Source organism: Mytilus trossulus, chromosome 1 (assembly GCF_036588685.1).
Source record: "Mytilus trossulus isolate FHL-02 chromosome 1, PNRI_Mtr1.1.1.hap1, whole genome shotgun sequence".
NCBI lineage: Eukaryota > Metazoa > Mollusca > Bivalvia > Mytilida > Mytilidae > Mytilus > Mytilus trossulus.
The window spans coordinates 20,300,954-20,319,136 of NC_086373.1; the positions used below are offsets into that span (position 1 = coordinate 20,300,954).

At 31.9% G+C, this 18,183-nt stretch overlaps 1 protein-coding gene across 1 annotated transcript; it reads left to right on the forward strand.

Annotated features, from left to right (window-relative positions):
* Positions 1–491: 491 nt before the first annotated feature.
* Positions 492–10,837, forward strand: LOC134701777 (cell surface glycoprotein 1-like). The gene is made up of 4 exons (XM_063563204.1): positions 492–698; positions 2,001–4,188; positions 4,707–4,827; positions 9,460–10,837. Exons 1-4 carry the CDS (start codon positions 492–494, stop codon positions 9,665–9,667), a joined length of 2,724 nt encoding a protein of 907 aa, XP_063419274.1. The 3' UTR covers positions 9,668–10,837.
* The last annotated feature ends 7,346 nt before the right edge of the window (positions 10,838–18,183 follow it).

An 18,183-nucleotide genomic window follows, 5' to 3' on the forward strand; every position in this document is an offset into this window, starting at 1 on the left:
TGTAAAATTTGACGGGTATCGTTATATAAGTATTTACGGTTGACTTTTCTTGAGAATGTGACAAAAATAAGGAGATTGGGCATAATAGCCAATGAAACAACTCTCCACCAGAGACCAAATGACATAGACATGATTAACAATTGGGTCACCTCATGACCTTCAACATTAAGCAAAACCCATATAAAATTGTCAGCTATGAAAAGCTTCGAATTGACAAATGTAAAACAATTCAAACGAGAAAACAAGAAACCTAGTTCTCCTCGATTTTGCGGAGGGACTTTTTTTCACAAATTTTATTTTTAATCGAGTGCTATCTTGGTTGATTATTTGTCTTTATTTTGCAAAAGTATGTCTCTTATTTCAACTTATGGTAGTGCTTCTTGTTTTTTCTTTCACTTGGAAGTTAAAACTCTTGTAATTACAAATACATGTTAATTGTGTACTTGCAGATAAACGGTAATTCAAAAACATATACTGACACGGTTATTGTGATGGCTGAATATAGAAATAGTTTTATGGTATCGGTTGATCTCAATGGAAATCGTAATAAGAGATCAATTATGGATCCTGTAATGGCGGAAGGATATGAATTGCGCATGTCAAATAATGGTATCGAATTTGGTGACGCAGTCAACTTAATCATATATGATGAAGACTGTTATGACTGTAATGCATCCTCAATTTCCTGTGTGGTAATTGTAAGTGATAAACAAAAATGATAAAATATAAGGGTATTTGTTTCTTTAATCATTTTAATTGATAACATCATACAATTTTTATCAAATTGCTAGCCCTTTATTATCTGCTCATCTGTTCTCTTCATCTTTATATGATTTCGTATTGACAGCGTGTCCTGTAGTAAGGTAACTAACATAATCCAAGAAGAAGGTAATTTGCTGAACCGGGTTTGTAAGCACTGACCCATGTGCACTAAACTTAGAAAATGGTGTGTAACAACACAAGATAAGAATAAAATTCTAAAAAGTAGTTGGAAATGATCGGTTGACGATGGTGTTATGGCTAGCCAAACTTCCTGCTTATATGGGAATGAAAGAAAAAAACACACTAAAATGACAACACTTCGTGACAGGACAAACAAACACAAGAACACTATGCACTGAGAAATAGACAAATAAATAATATAGTAAAACAGCAGAATATGTAAACAGCAGAATTACAACGGAGTCCCCCAGGGATAAACGACAGTACAGAACTATATGAATTAATTGACATCTTAAAAACATATGTTATTATTGATAAAGGAACCAGTTGCTCTCGTTTTGAAACGTAAGTGCATGCAGAAATGTCATTTGTGTTGATATGAACAAGTTTGATCTAAACTGGCCATTTGACTCATGGTTTTTGGAAATTTAGATACGAGCAACAGCTTTTCCCCAAAAAATTATTACATAATAGAAAAACAAAGGATACGGATATATGTTCATGACACAGAATAAGTACATTTATGTTTCACACATTGACATTGTAAAATACATGTTATAGCAAACATCTATTTAGTCAAACCCTTTGTATAAGTTTGATGTTTTGCATTACATGTGAGATGTTGCATCTTCAATATGTGAGACAAAGTACAAAGATGCAAATACTGCTGTCCGACAAACTAACGTCTTTTGTATATTTGAACAATGATATGCATTATATTTATTATAAGTATTTTGTAATTTTTGAATGAAAGGGGTCAAATTAGAGGCCTAATTACACTTCCTTCATTGTTGCCTCCGACGTGCTTGTATGGCTTTATATTTATCAGGAATTCTTGTACAAAATCAATGAAAGTCAACTATGTATAACTAGTAAAGCACGAATAGTTATCAAAGGTACCAAGATTATAATTTAGTACGCCAGACGCGCGTTTCGTCTACATAAGACTCATCAGTGAAAAGAGTTTTAGATTAAAAAAGGGTCAAACGAAATAACTCAATTACCTATATGAGTATTCTTTACTGTAATAACTAGTACTGTTACGTTGAATTTTGTAGGATTCATGCCCTGATTTTACAACAACCAATATTGATACTACAACAACAGATAACTCATCAACTTCTCTAACAAAAACTCTATCCTTGACAGTAAAAGCAGTGGAGTCGACAACCAGTCAGAAAACACAAACTACAAAACAGTTCAGTACCTTCGATTCAATAACAAAAACTTATAAACCTAATCAAGGTTCAACACAATTTGGAATAATTACTACAGACAAAACGGTATTTGAGATATCTACATATAAGAAAACAACAACTGTCACTGCATCAACCCTAAGCGATACGGCATTACCTGTTGAAAATTCGTCCATAAAACAACTGACATCAGTCAAAAGCACCACAAATGAACCAACGTCAGTAACAGAACAATTAAAAACATTACAAAAAACATCAACAAATCAAGAACTTTCAACAACTGATACAACACTCAAAGACGCAACATCAGCTCAAACATTTACAAGAAAAGAATCAACAACAAAAACGACAGGTAGATCAGCTGTAATAGAAACAACAAGAGTCATGGAATCAACAACAAAAGATGAAACACCTACATACAAGGAATCAACAACACCAGATGAAATAACAACATACAAGGAAACGACAACATCATATGTTACACCAACATACAAGGAGTTAACACCATTAGATGAAACAACAAAATATAGAGAACAGACAACATACAAGGACACGACAAGATCAGACAAAACAACAACTTACATGATACCAACGGAAAAAGATGGGAAAGCATCATACAAAGAACCAACAACAGATGAAACAACAACACTAGTTGAATCAACGACAACAGATAAAACATCAACATATAAGGAAGTAGTAACATCAGATCAATCAACAACAACAGATAAAACAACAAAATACAAGAAACCAACAATAACAGACGAAACAACAACTAAAAAGGAACCAACAACAAAAGCTGAACCAACTTTTAAAGAGTCAACAACAACATATGAACCAACTATACCAGATGAAACAACAACAAAAGATCCAACAACAACAGACGAAACAACAACATACAAGGAATCAACAATACCAGATGAAACAACAACAAAAAATGAACCAACAACATACAAGGAACCAATAACAACAGATGAAACAACAACAGACAAGACAACAACACACAAAGGATCAACAATACCAGATGAAACAACAACAAAAGATGAACTAACAACATACAAGGAACTAACAACAGATTATTCAACAACAGACAAAACAACAACAGGCAAGCAAACAACAACAGATGAAACAACAACAGACAAAACAACAACAGACAAAACAACAACATACAAAACAACAACATACAAGGGATCTACAATACCAGATAAAACAACAACAATAGATGAACCAACAATATACATGGAACCAACAACAACAGATGAAACAACAACAGAAGATGAACCAACAACATACAAGGAACCAACAACAACAGATGAAACAACAACAGACAAAACAACAACATACAAAAGATCAACAATACCAGATGAAACAACAACAAAAGATGAACCAACAACATACAAGGAGTCAACAACATACAAGGAACCAACAACAGATTATTCAACAACAGACAAGCAAACAACAACAGATGAAACAACAACAGACAAAACAACAGCAGACAAAACAACAACAGACAAAACAACAACAGACAAAACAACAACATACAAGGGATCTACAATACCAGATAAAACAACAATAATAGATGAACCAACAATATACAAGGAACCAACAACAACAGATGAAACAACAACAGAAGATGAACCAACAAAATACAAGGAACCAACAACCACAGATGAAACAACAACATATAAGGAGTCAACAGTAGATGAAACAACAACAGGCAAAACAACAGTAACAAATGAACCAACTATACCAGTTGAAACAACAAAGTATAAGGTACCAACAACAACAGATGAAACAACAACATATAAGGAGTCAACAATAGGCAAAACAACAACAACAACAAATGAACCAAATATACCAGATGAACGAACAACATATAAGGAGTCAACAACAGAAACAACAACGTTGAAGCAATCAACAACTACTGACATGACTGATGTCGATACAACGACTGTAATAAAGTCTACACCAAAACCTACGTCCTCAAAACTGACAACGACTGATGGAACAACAGTCACTACAGTAACAAAGACAACGGAGGCTGTCATAACAGGTACAGTGTCAAAATATATCTTTGCTTAAAACATACGCTAAGGATAAAAATAACGTATTCAACAAATTAAAATGACAATATACCAATTGAAAATCATACATCATTGTATATACATCATTTTTTAGCTCATTAAAAGGGTGTCAATTTTTTAATTACAGCAAACATTTATTTTTCCATAGATACAAAAAAATATTATTTCGCAAAAACCCTTGTTCCGAAGTTTTATCAACACCATACACATTTCTTCTTGATTTTGCATTTGAATGCGGACTTTTTTTTTTAAATTTTCCTCGGAGTTCAGTATTTTAGTGATTTTACTTTTTAAAATGATTACCAAAATCCTATATTAAACAGCTAAGTTCAATACAACTGTATACGTGTTTTCATGACAAAAACTGATCTGGTTTTATTATCTTTATATCACTTGAAATTGCCAATTAAAGAGATTTTGACACAAGGATACTAGTAAAGACAAATACCAATTATTCACAAAAACATTGTTTAAATTTCTATTTCAGATGCCGATGAAGTGATTTCTTACATTGGACCCATATTTATTGGAGGTTCAGTTCTTTTGTTTATTGTGATAGTGTGTGCCATACTATTGATAAGGTTTTTTCTTAAAAGGGCTCGTCAAAGGTATGTCAATTTTTTAGAATCTTTTTCAAATAAAGATGTATTTTTTTCCTCTAATACAAACATATACACGGGTAAAAAATGGAGTACGTTGCAAGGGGAACACTAAAGTAGAGGGTGAAAAACAGATATCATGTTTGAAAAAAACAACCGACGAACAGTGAACAAAAAGTGTACTATCCACTTCACAGATACTAAAGATTGAGTTCGAAAAAAAGTATACCTCATGTTCTCAACAATTGTCATGTCGCCAGTATTAAGTAAACATTTAGCTTTCGTTGGTTTCATGAATCAGATAAATTTTGGCTACGAATTGACATATAAATATGGTCTTCTGTGATGTTGATGTTCTATCTAATTTAACAAATTATGTTAGCGTTCTTAACACTTTCGAAAACAGTTCCTCAACTTTACCATTCAGAACCTATTGCTAGATACCTTCATTATTCTCATCAGCAACAATCATATAAAAACAATATGAAATGAAACGCAGGCCCTAGTATGTTGATCAACTTTGAAATAAACTTGATTATATGCAGATGCATCTTAAACATGAACAATGGTCGTAGAAAAAATCGCAATCAAAGAAAATTTCGGACCAATCATACCAATATTTCGGACCTAATTTCTATTTCTAAAAACAACGACAAACATTATCAGTTAACAAAACTATGTTCATTACCAGTTAATAAGTTAAATAAAGTTTTAGAGGATTGCATCACAATTTCATATAGCAGGTCTAAGTATGAAATCTTTCAAATTATAATGGCATATTGTAATTCTAAACTGTTTCCCAAAATTGATCGCCCTGAAGATCATAAAAAACATTTTATTAAAATAAAGTATGTCAATAAAGGTTTTGACTTTGTAAATATTGCCGGTATTTTTAACGACCATTCTGTTAAAGAACAAATTCCTGGATATTTTGATAATATTGAGCTCCCTCTTATTTGTTATATTTACAAGAAATCTACCTGGAAATTTGTGTTCAGTTATAGCCAATTGTGTAAAGATGTTAATATTAGTGAAAATACACCTACTTCATGTAATTGCAGTAATTCCAAATACATTTATGGACCCATTTCCCATGTTATAACAGGAGATCTTAACACCGTTCAAGACCGAGAGTTAAAATCATTCCTCAGTAAAGGACCCAAATATCGTCCCCCGTCAATTATTAATTGGAATGAGTGTCGTAATATCATCCACGACTCACTCCTTACTTACTGTTCGAAATGGATAAAATGGGAAAAAGCTGACAAAAAATCTTTCGACTCTTTTTTTAATTCAGTAATGAACATAGTTGATTTAAGTACTATTCAACATTTTAAAGAACATTTTACTCTTAACAATAACCATAATAAACCTATTTCTCGTATCAAACATACATGTAAACGAAAAGAATTAGCCAAGGAATTTGTTTTTGTCCGGCCGATAAAGCTGCTAATAATATTATTATTGTTTGACGTAAATTTTACATTGAGGTTATGCAAAAAGAAATCACCAATTCACCAACATTCCAACTGACTCCAATTTCAGAAAACGACATCTGTAACAAACATAAACTTTTAGCTACCGCTTTACAAGCAGAACCAAATATAGTGAAAGTCCCAACTATTTATTGGCTTCCGAAGCTACACAAAGCACCAAGTACAAATATAGATTTATTTTGTCTTCAAGCTATTGTTCCACTACTAAATTTTCTATTCTTCTTACAAGTACACTTGGTACAATCAAAAACCTGATAATAAATTGTTTAAATAAGACCTTCGAAAATAGTGAAATTAATTACTTTTGGAGTGTCAATAACTCGTTGGAAGTACTTGATAAATTGCATGCTTATATTGGTGATTTTGTATCTGTTCAAAGTTTTGATTTTTCTTCCCTATATACCACATTGCCTCACGTTCTCATTAAGAAAAAAAATTACACACCGAATTAAATGGGCATTTAAAAAGTAAGAATGTGAATACATATGTTCAAACTCATTTAGATCATTTTTTAGTAGCAATAAACAAAAACAAAAAACTATGTCAATTGGACATGCTCTGATACTTTATCTGCCCTTGTAATTTTACTAGATAACATTTTTGTTCGCTTTGGAGATTCCGTATATCGTCAAGTAATCGGAATTCCAATGGGGACTAACTGTGCACCACTTATTGCGGACCTGTTTTTGTATTGCAATGAGTTACAATTTATGAAAAAATATCAGCAAAGACCCTTCGAAACAACATCTGATACAAAATAATAATTAATAATACTTTTAGATATTTGGATAATATTTTGGCTCTCAATAATGACGACTTCAGTATGTATACTAAAGAAATTTATCCCGTCGAACTTACTTTAAATAAAGCTAATACAATGACCACTGCCCTTTCTTCGATCTTGATATCTATATCATTATCGGAAAGCTTAAAATTAAAATTTATGATAAAAGAGATGATTTTCATTTCCTATCGTTAATTATCCATTTTTAGATGGCGACGTTCCCTTGTCATCATCTTACGGTGTTTATATATCTCAACTTGTACGATTCGCTCGTGTATGTAACAATGTTTTAAATTTTATCGAGAGAAATTCATGTATTACTGAAAAATTATTACATCAGGGTTTTCGATATCACAAACTAGTCAAAACATTTACTAAATTTTATCATCGGTATAAGGACATCATTCGTAAATATAGCTCAACATGCAGACGTCTTATACGTTAAGGTATTTCACATACATTTTTTTATGGAAATATTCTTTATAAGCACAAAAATGTCAGTATTCACCTCAGAAGCTAACAAAACCCTTTAATAGACTTATTAAGAAGGGATATAGTTACGATACTGTTGTCGGGTCATTAAAGATTGCATATTTTGGCGTTAATATTGATTCACTTATAGGGTCTTTATATCGGAACTAAACACATATATTTAAAAACCAGCTGTTGGCATGACACGGGTTATTTTCTTCTCATATATGTTATGATGGTAGATGTATGATGCTAAACCCCTAACGGGAAGGATTGTGCCTAATACTCATATGATGAAGTCATAATCTTTCAATCAGTGTAATTGAAGTCTGGAGCTGGCATGTCAGTTAACTGCTAGTAGTCTGGTGTTATTTATGTATTATTGTCATTTTGTTTATTTTCTTTGGTTTCATCTTCTGACATCAGACTCGGACTTCTCTTGAACTGAATTTTAATGTGCGTATTGTTATGCGTTTACTTTTCTACAATGGCTAGAGGTATAGGGGGAGGGTTGAGATCTCATAAACCTGTTTAACCCCGCTGCATGTTTGCGCCTGTCCCAAGTCAGAAGCCTCTGGCTTTTGTCAGTCTTGTATTTTTTTTAATTTTAGTTTCTTGATTACAATTTGGAGTTTAGTATGGCGTTTATTATCACTGAACTAGTATATATAATTGTTTAGGGACCAGCTGAAGGACGCCTCCGGGTGCGGGAATTTCTCGCTGCATTGAAGACCTGTTGGTGACCTTCTGCTGTTGTCTATTCTTTGGTCGGGTTGTTGCCTCTTTGACACATTTCCCCATTTCTATTCTCAATTTTATCTATGATTCAATGTTTGTTAGGGAAAAGAGCACTAATAATTAAAAGTATGAACTCGATCTTTCAACGGAGCATGCAGGGAAGTATTTATGGGTGCATGTGCATAAACAAATAGATTTGATATTATTGCAAAATTGCAATGATTGTAATTGAAGAGTTGAGGGTAAGTTTTAGAAATATTTTCTCTTGATAGATATAAAAAAAGATGTATGATTGCCAATGAGACAACCGTCCACAAGAGACCAAAATGACACAGAAATTAACAACTATAGGTCACCGTACGGCCTTCAAGAGTATTTTTGTTTTAAACCATCAACAAACGGAACGTGTAGCAGTAAAATAAGGGGTGAGATATGAGTGTTAAACGATATCAGAAAGAAAACCACAACCTTGGACAACATACCGCCACAAAAAATAATGTAAAGGTAAATGAAAATAGTTTCGTTGTACGGCATACAGTAATGGAATACGGAAATATTTTTACAAAAAAGAATAATTTAGTATTAGTATCGGATTCCTTAGGCAGTTTCCGCCTTGCTTTTAGTTTTCTGTGCAATGCTTTGGTATTGTTCTTCGTCCTCTATTTTTTTTTAGTTGTGGCCATGATGTAGTCAGTTTTGAGTGGACTTCGCAATTTATATTGCCCACTTCGCTTCAGTATCTTCTGTCTGTAGTTTTGCAAAATATACAGCTACATTGTATGATTATACGAAGTTGTCTATAATCAGCACCGATCCAGAAACTCGATCTAATCCTTTATTTTGTTTACGGGAATCGTGGTGCTCAGTCTTTAGTTTTTTATGAATTGATTTGTAAAATCGTCGTCTTTTCGTCGATTTATTTTTTTTGCCATTAATTTATATTACGTTGTTAGTTTTTCTTCGCCTCTTTTTTACATTATGCAGGATCTGAGTAGAAGCACCATATTCACTTTTCTATGATAAACGACATCCATTTTAATCAAAACTATCTCTTTGTGCACTAACCCTATTTAAGTATGCTGGACACATGAAGTATCATTTTTTTTCATATGCAAAATAGTTAATACTAATTGATATTGTGTTTGCTTGTAGGAAGCAGGAGAACATTGATAACACCAGTGTATTCGACTCCTGGGATATTTATACACGCAAAACAAATGATGGAACTAAAGATGGAGACAAATTGGCAACACCCGATTTCGTACATGCTTCACGAATCAATACAAGGCCCTCTGTATCAAGTATTTCTTCCAATACTTATAGTCAGCGTAATTTCTTTGAAGACTACTGTCAACAATAACATTACAATGACTTGTGTATCCAATGAAATATTCCCAGATGTATAATATGTATATTAATATATCTTCCTTTGGTATCTTTTGTCCCTCTTTTACTGAAGTTTAAGACTGAGTTTGTTTTGAACAATACGCACAGTATAATCGTTTTTTGATATATATACTCACAAATGAAATTAAAAAAAAATGTTTTTACTATCTCTATCAGTTATTCGCATTTGTTGTCGCCAGTCATCAAATTCATCACAAGCTAACTTTTGAACCTCAAAAACAATCTGACACCATCTACTAACTGAGTAGGTGCCAAACACGTTCTAGATATATACATGTATTTCTGCGAACAACCAGGCAAAACCTCCGTTCTTAAATTAGAACAGAGAAGTAAAACAGAGAAAATGGTATGACTTTCTTTGTTAATATTTATAATTTATTACGGACGATTATGTTAAAAAGCAACATACCGCATTAAAATTTTATTCCTGTTACCCTCTTGAATCCTTAATAGGGACTTTTGATGAATAAAATCTTGGAATTCTATACTTTCGCAGTCCTGTTTTAAAATAATTGTTTGTTTAACTAAGAGTTATCCCAAATTTGATTTATGAGTGGAAAGGCTAAACACGAAAAAAGAATTTATACTTTATTTTGGATAAAAAAAGAATGTTGTAATTTGGACTACTACGTTCAAATTTAATATTGCACTGTGTCTGCGTTTTCTTTTATTACAATATAATTATGACTACAAATTATTGTTCAGTAGACCAAATTTCGATCACATATGTACCTGGCAAGAGTGACATTCATTGAAATAATTGTGCAAATTCATGTTTTTGTTAGAATTCATTTTGCACTCAGTAGACCATGTAGACGCCGTACACGACTCTCTAGAAATGTGTACGAAAGAACAATTATTTGCTATTTTTCTTATAACCACCATGCAGATACATGTAATTACAATGTAGAAAATATTTGACATATGATCGTGTAATGAATACTGTAGTTACATGTACGTTTCCCATGTGATATTTTATTTTCTCCTTGTTACACGCATAACCTTTTTTAAACGTTTGTGTGAAGCATGCTGTGTTAATATTTATTTTATTGTTGGAGATAACTTCATAAAAATAACGTGTTTCTTATCATTTTGATCGGGTCCTATAAATTAATTTCATTGTATTGTTCACACATGTATGTACTACATGTATATTATAGCTATTTTTGTATATGTTTGTAACTTCTAGTATGTAATTGTAGTTAAGTGAGAATAAAAGTCATTTATTATGTGAGATAATTTGCCGATGGTTTTGAATCAGAATTTTAAGAGATTATTGCCAGTGAGACAACTCTCCACTAAATTACATAGAAATAACAACTAAAGGACACTATATGGCCTTCAACCATGAGCAAACCCATACCACATAGCCAGCTATAAAGGGCCTAAATAACAAATGTAAAACAATTCAAACGAGAAAATTAACGAACAAATGTATGTATGAAGTAAAAAAAAAGAAAAATGAATACGTTATTATTATTTTTATACAGTATGTATAACAGCGCATTATATAAAAATAAACTTACTCTAAGCGCTTTACAACATATATCAATTCACATATATCAGTATTTACAATATAATAATATAAAAATTCTATAACAAACAGATTTTAAAAATATAGCACTGATAAACAATAAGATTTATGTAAAAATGGGCATGATAAAATTAAGGAGATATTGAATCCGTACCTATAAAAGTCAGGTTGACTAAGGTCTAGGCACGTTATACAAATATAAACGACAGCCACTAAATTGTAAGCCTCTTTCTTACATGCAGAATATGGGGGGATTAAACTCATTTGAACCCTATCTTTCTCCCCTCAACTTGAGACAGAGGTATAATAGTACAACATAGGAAAAATAAAATGTAGATAGATATATGATCGGTTACCCGAAGATAATATGGCAACCAGATAGATAGATAGATATATATGAAAATGTAAAGATGCACTGTGGGAAACACTGGAGTTTAAGTTTAGAAAACAGCGTGGGATACACAAGTGTAGTATGTATTATCCAAAAACCTAAAATTTCATTGTTAATATTAAGATTCTATGCAGCGAATCTGCCACATTGACGGAGGAAAACAGAGACTCTGTCAACCGCCATAAAAAGGGCGGTTCGCTGCTAAGCTGTGAACCAGAAATGAGATAACTACAGATAGATAATTATAGATATATATCTAATTTAAACTACATATAGATAGCTAGATATTTAATTTAAAGTACAACTTGGTACATATATTATGTTAAAAAATCTAGACGATGTTTTGTGAACAACTGTTCAAAAACATATTTACCTACACAGATAAAAATACTAACCAAAACTACACTAAACAATGAGATAGTTGATTGTATTTGTATATCATAAAATATAGTGAATTATAGTATATTATCAACAAATATATATTTCAAGGTGTTTAACAATTCATTCTATAAGCATGTTAAGGGTGACTATTGAAAAACAACCAGTTGAAAAATTTCTGGTCTGATTGAAAATAATATTATTTTAGGATAGCAACCCTGACAGCTAATTATCAATGCAATTATTAAGTTATATATTCTATAGCAACACCAGTCCATGTTTTGCATTGGTCAATTTGAGACTATCCTTACTTAAGAATGATGAATCGCATAATCCATCTGATCATGTTGTACATCTCATTGTGCAAAAAACGACCATAGAACTACCTGTGTCATTACCTGCTACATGTTTATTAAAAAAAATATGGTGGATCCTTATAGTTTCATTGTTCTGGGTAAACTTTTAACTTAACAAATATGCCACCACAAAGATTCATATCCGTGCCTAGACCTAAGTCAATCCAATCTGGAGAATGTCAGTCTGCTACAAAAACATACTTACTATTGAGGATTCAACTATCCAAATATTAAAGCTTATAGGATCTCCTACAATTATTGTTCGGCAAATGTAGCTACATGGAAGTATATGTTACATAGTAACACCAATACAATTTAAAGCATAATTATCGAGAAAAATAATAATTCTTCTGTAAACCCCTGTATTGTGTTGTCAGCATTGGATCTCCAACCCTTTAATAATCCTCCAAAATCAATTAAAAAGACAGCTTCAAATACTAATGGTTGTGGTAAGTGTAAAGGCCTGGAGTGTTAAATACCTTCTTAAAAACTCAAACTTCAATTATTTTTTTTTAATATTTTCTTTTATACATCTGTTAAATTACTAAAAACTAAAAAAAAATCCAAACCTAGTAAATTAGTAATGTCACAATTTTTGCTGAGAAAGATACAAAATGTACAAGTAAGCAATACCTTAACAATTCATAGAGAGAGATAGGAAATGTATTCATTAACAATTAGAGAACCGTACTCATGAAAAAAGAAAGACTGTCCTCTCAGATACATCTGTATGTACTGGGTGGTGTGGAACTTACAATTAAACAGTTATTAAAGGTCTGAAATAACAGTTAGATAATAAATTCCCGTGGGGTTATAGCATGATAAACGTCTCAACCAAACGAAGAAGAAACAAACGCACAGCAATACGCACAGTAAAAACCACACAGTTTAAAGAAGTCTGAGTCCAATATCAGAATAGGTCACCCAAAAAAATGAAAATTACGATATTACATAAATCATCAACGGACAACTAACATTAACGGACATGCCAGGTCATTTGCATAAAACCATTGGCCCTACTGGTTTCTCGGCTACAGTTGATTCCAAATTATGGTTGATATTTATTAAGCTGGTAAGGTTTGGGCAAACAGAAATATTTGCAGTCTGTCCTAAAAAAGTGATCAATAAATATACACTTCTATAAATTTTGTCCTTTATAATTGTGGTACTTTATTGCAACATCTGTATTCATGCAGTACATGCATATCTGATTTTTAATATTCAGATTATTAATCAAGATAAATGATATATTATAATTAATCGATAGAGTTCTCCATGCCAAATCATATGATAATATACAAAACAACATTTAAAAGTTTCACATGTAATATATTTATATAATAATAATAATTGTAACCTCATATTTACGAATTGTTTTTTATTTAAAGTAATATACTGCATTAAATTAGTAAACCTGACGATTACCTGACAAATTATCAACCGAAACATACTAATGCAGAGCTCTAGTGGTTTGCATAAATAACATCGGATGATGATCCAATGTACCAATGTATGTGTCCTAAAAAGTAAAAACACAAAAATACTGAACTCCGAGGAAAATTCAAAAAGGAAAATCAAAAATCAAAAGGCAAAATCAAAAGTACAAACACATCAAACGAATGGATAACAACTGTCATATTCCAAAGGAGTTGAGTTGGTGGCGTGATGAGTCGTAAATCCAATATGGTGACCCATCTGTAAAACCTGGTGCGTCATTTTTATGCCCCAGCTACGATAGTAGAGGGGCATTATGTTTTCTGGTCTGTGTGTCCGTTCGTCCGTCCGTCCGTCTGTTCGTCCGTCTGTCCCGCTTCAGGTTAAAGCTTTTGGTCAAGGTAGTTTTTGATGAAGTTCAAGTCCAATCGACTTCAAACTTGGTACACATGTTCCCTATGATATGATCTTTCTAATTTTCTAATTTTAATGCCAAATTAGAGATTTTACTCCAATTCCAAGGTCCAATGAACATAGAAAATGATAGTGCGAGTGGGGCATTCGTGTACTGAGGACACATTCTTGTTGTCTATGTTTTTGGTCCAACTGTTAAAAACCCTTGGCAGTGTTCTGTGGATGAGTAAAGTCACACTTTAACTTTTTTTAAATGATCTTCCCAACATTGTGCTGTCACTCAACAAAACGTAAATATAATTTCCACCATGCTACTTAGCACTGACATAACAAAATCAAATTAATGACTGTACAAAAAAAACAATAATAAAAACAAATTTACGTATACTAATAGTTGTGTCGATGATAGTTACAATAAATTTTTATTATTATTGTTTTTTTGGTTTGGCGATATTTAAACAGCTGGCTTGCTGCGGAGGTAAATCTAAAACATGAAACACAATCCAGCAGTGGTCCCAGCGATAACTGAATTTAAGTATATTTACTTAAATTCCATATTGCAACATGGTGACATCAAATAGTTGCTATTTTGACTAATTATATTTTTTAAAGGCGCTTTAAACGGTTTCATCTTTTATTTGTTTTTTGGCTATTATTTGTGTATGGTTATCTAAACTATTACAAAACACGATCTTTTGGAAATATAGAGGTCAATAATCTAATAATTGGTGAGTAAAGCAGATACCATTAATGACATTAATGTTAAATAACCAATACTCTATTAATATACTTTCATATCTTTATCAATTAATTACATTTCGATGAAATTGATCCTAATTAATCGGTCACCATTCCACATTTGCACTGATACACGCTTTGTCAGCGAAACAGGTTTACAATATAAATAACGAACTTGACAAGCATTTCCAATAACAATATTTAATACAATATTCAGTTTTGTAATTCCGTAACATGGGTGAATTTAATTTGATTTTCTATTGTATTATTGTACCTTAATGATATTTCTAACAAAAAATTTGGCTCACCACGCAGGAGACTACTGAAATTATTTCGAATTAATGTTTGGTCCTGATATAGTCGAATTCGTGGTGTACGAAAGGCAACTCTTTACAATTTTCTCATTATTGACGTAGGAAGATGGTGGTTATTACAAACAAGCAGTCACACGCATAAGCAAAAACGCAAACGCTTATACGAGAAATCTGATGTTTTCAAAAAAAGATATCAACAAAATTGAAGATGCGTTTGTTTTCCTAGTAAACACAAGTCAACTTTGAAAATGAATTGAAGCATAATTGTCTTGTCCACTTTATAAAAGTCCTAGTCATCCCTGTGTGTCCATTTCAAAGTCATTGATGACACAATTTTAATATTTAAAGGTACTAGCTGCCAATTTTACCGATGTTTCTCAAATTCTTAAGATTGATTTTATATACTTAAACGTACGTTCTTGTTACAAATAGTCGAAAATACACAATTAACAAAACATGGAGCTGACAATATTCATCAGCATTTCATATATATATTTTGTAAAGATACACTTATCATATAATTAACAATCTAACTGACCTCCGAAGACTGCCGATTGTCATTGAAACCAATATTAACGTAAATGTATAAATAAAAACAAATACCAATTAAACCACTTGCAAATTTATGTTTCAAGATCTGCTTGATTTCATATTATTGGTTAAAAGGTATGTTTACCATCGTTTTCAAATTTATAAGAATGTGTTTTGTTTTTTGTGATCGAGTCAGTCAACAAAATGGTTCATCCTTGTTTTATTTTCGATGTTTACATATTTTTCTTTTTTACATATAATTCTTATATGATTTGCATATTAGGAAGTACGTTGATATGATTGGTCGGGAGGATTTCCGGTAGTTGATCTTGACGTTGTTTATTTTTCAATAGACAACGTTGACCGAAATTCTTTTCGTAACCGATGTAGAAAAGATGGCGACGATAATAACTTTTTCACTGCACGTTTATCGGTAAATGAAATAATAAACACAAAAACATTCGTTTAAATGATAATAAAAGTTTTTTTATAGTCGCCGTCAGCTGAAATTCGTAGCGGTTATCGGTAAAAAGAATTTAAACTATGATCAATCGCGTCCTCTCGGGATATAGTTTTTCACTTTCCATTCATAAATCGTCAAAAGAAAAACCACCACTGACCTCCCTCTTAGTGAGCTCACTGTGATAATCCTGACCTTCACATTTTCCAAGACAATGCTAAATGGTGGAACCAGCCATTGTTTTTACCGGAAGTGTTGTCGTAGAGTTCAAGTTCAGAAAATTTACATAGAGCACGATTTATGAATGGAATGTGAAAAACTATGTCTCGAGTGAACGCGAGTGAACGCGATTGATAGATTAGATTATTTTTTTTACCAATAACCGCTACGGATTACAGCTGACGGCGACTATTATAGTTTATTTTTTGTTAGATAGCAAATTTCATTGAGTATATATATTTTTGCGTTAACCAGCAAATATATTCATGCGCCAGACCTATTTAATGACACAAATATACAAATTGATGCTAGAGGTTACGAGCGTTGAACCATACACACATGTACTAGTATTCCTTATCTCCCATTTTTAATAATTATAAGAATTAAACGCCTTTTTAAAGGAATTTATTGGTGTATAAACTGGACCAAGTCACTCACAAACATATCATAAAAATCTTGCGAACTTTTAATTGTTTGTGAGTGCTTGGGTCGAGTTTATTTTTGGATTTGATATCTATACGTCTATAAATGTAATTTTCACTTTAAGCAAAATACTGAAATCTAGTTATTCCAGCTAATAAACACATTCATGTATATATTTTTTGCAGTATCTTTATTTGCTGTATTTTTTTATAATGATAAAGATGAAAGGTCTTGGATTGAGAAAAAAAGGAATTAATAGTTCAAATTTATTAAGAAAAACATTGTTGCACTTGAAAGGAATATAAATAAAAAAGAATCCGACGAATGACGGCAAATAGTCTGACAAATACAAATATAAGGTGTGTACTCGTTAAGTATTAACACCTTATCCAATGATAACTGTGATATAATCATTACAAATCACAGCATTACAAGCTACGTGCTATAAGCTTCATAATATCAGTAAGTGCTAAAAAGTAACTGGTACTAGTTAACTTTACTATGTTTCAATGTAATAATTTTGTAAATTTCAAGCCTTTAACATATAATGTGTCGGTTTTTGTACTTTTTACTCGAAATTGGTCATAAATCAGTTGTTGGCATTCAATTAAATCCATTATAGACGAAGTTTCAAAAGATAGATACCATATTAGATGAGAGACAATTGATTTGTCTTGTTAAAATATGATTTATAAAATATTCCAACATAAAATCAATCTTGTTATTTTTTAATAAAAAGTTCACAAAGAAATAAATTAAAAATAGTTTCTGTCTTTTTGTAATTTTGTAAATCAATTATTGCGTCTAATTACTAGCGTTAGCATTGTCGTTCATGATTAACTTTGCATTAACTGACAATATGTTTTAATTGCTGTTTTATCAGTAACCTACGTAATGAAATCCCTCGAGTGTATCCCTGATAACGTCGGACCTGTCTAAGACTGGTTCCATGTTCTTCATCTGGTTACAAATGCGCATTCGTTTCTCCATAGGCCGTAATGGTAACGTTTTCTTCTGTTGCTCACTCTATATCGTAAACTTGGATATGTGTGATGGCTCGTTTCGAAGCTGAGACATTTTGACATATGTGGTTAAATTTTAGGGGCACGAAGTTAGATTACTTTTCCGTAAATTAGCAAACCCCGAGTATCCTTTTGTGATGCGGCTCCTCATGGTAAATAATCCCATTTTTAACACAATAAGTTCTTTGAAAATTTAATACTTTGAACACATTTAATAGCTCCATAGATTTAACACATTTATTCTGTGTTCCCCTA

Bases quoted from the DNA above. Each gene is read 5' to 3' on its own strand.
- LOC134701777 (XM_063563204.1), top strand. From the start codon at position 492: ATGGCTGAATATAGAAATAGTTTTATGGTATCGGTTGATCTCAATGGA. The intron at 699-2,000 runs GTAAGTGATAAA...TGAATTTTGTAG, and splicing joins CAATTTCCTGTGTGGTAATT to GATTCATGCCCTGATTTTAC. The intron at 4,828-9,459 runs GTATGTCAATTT...GTTTGCTTGTAG, and splicing joins CTTAAAAGGGCTCGTCAAAG to GAAGCAGGAGAACATTGATA.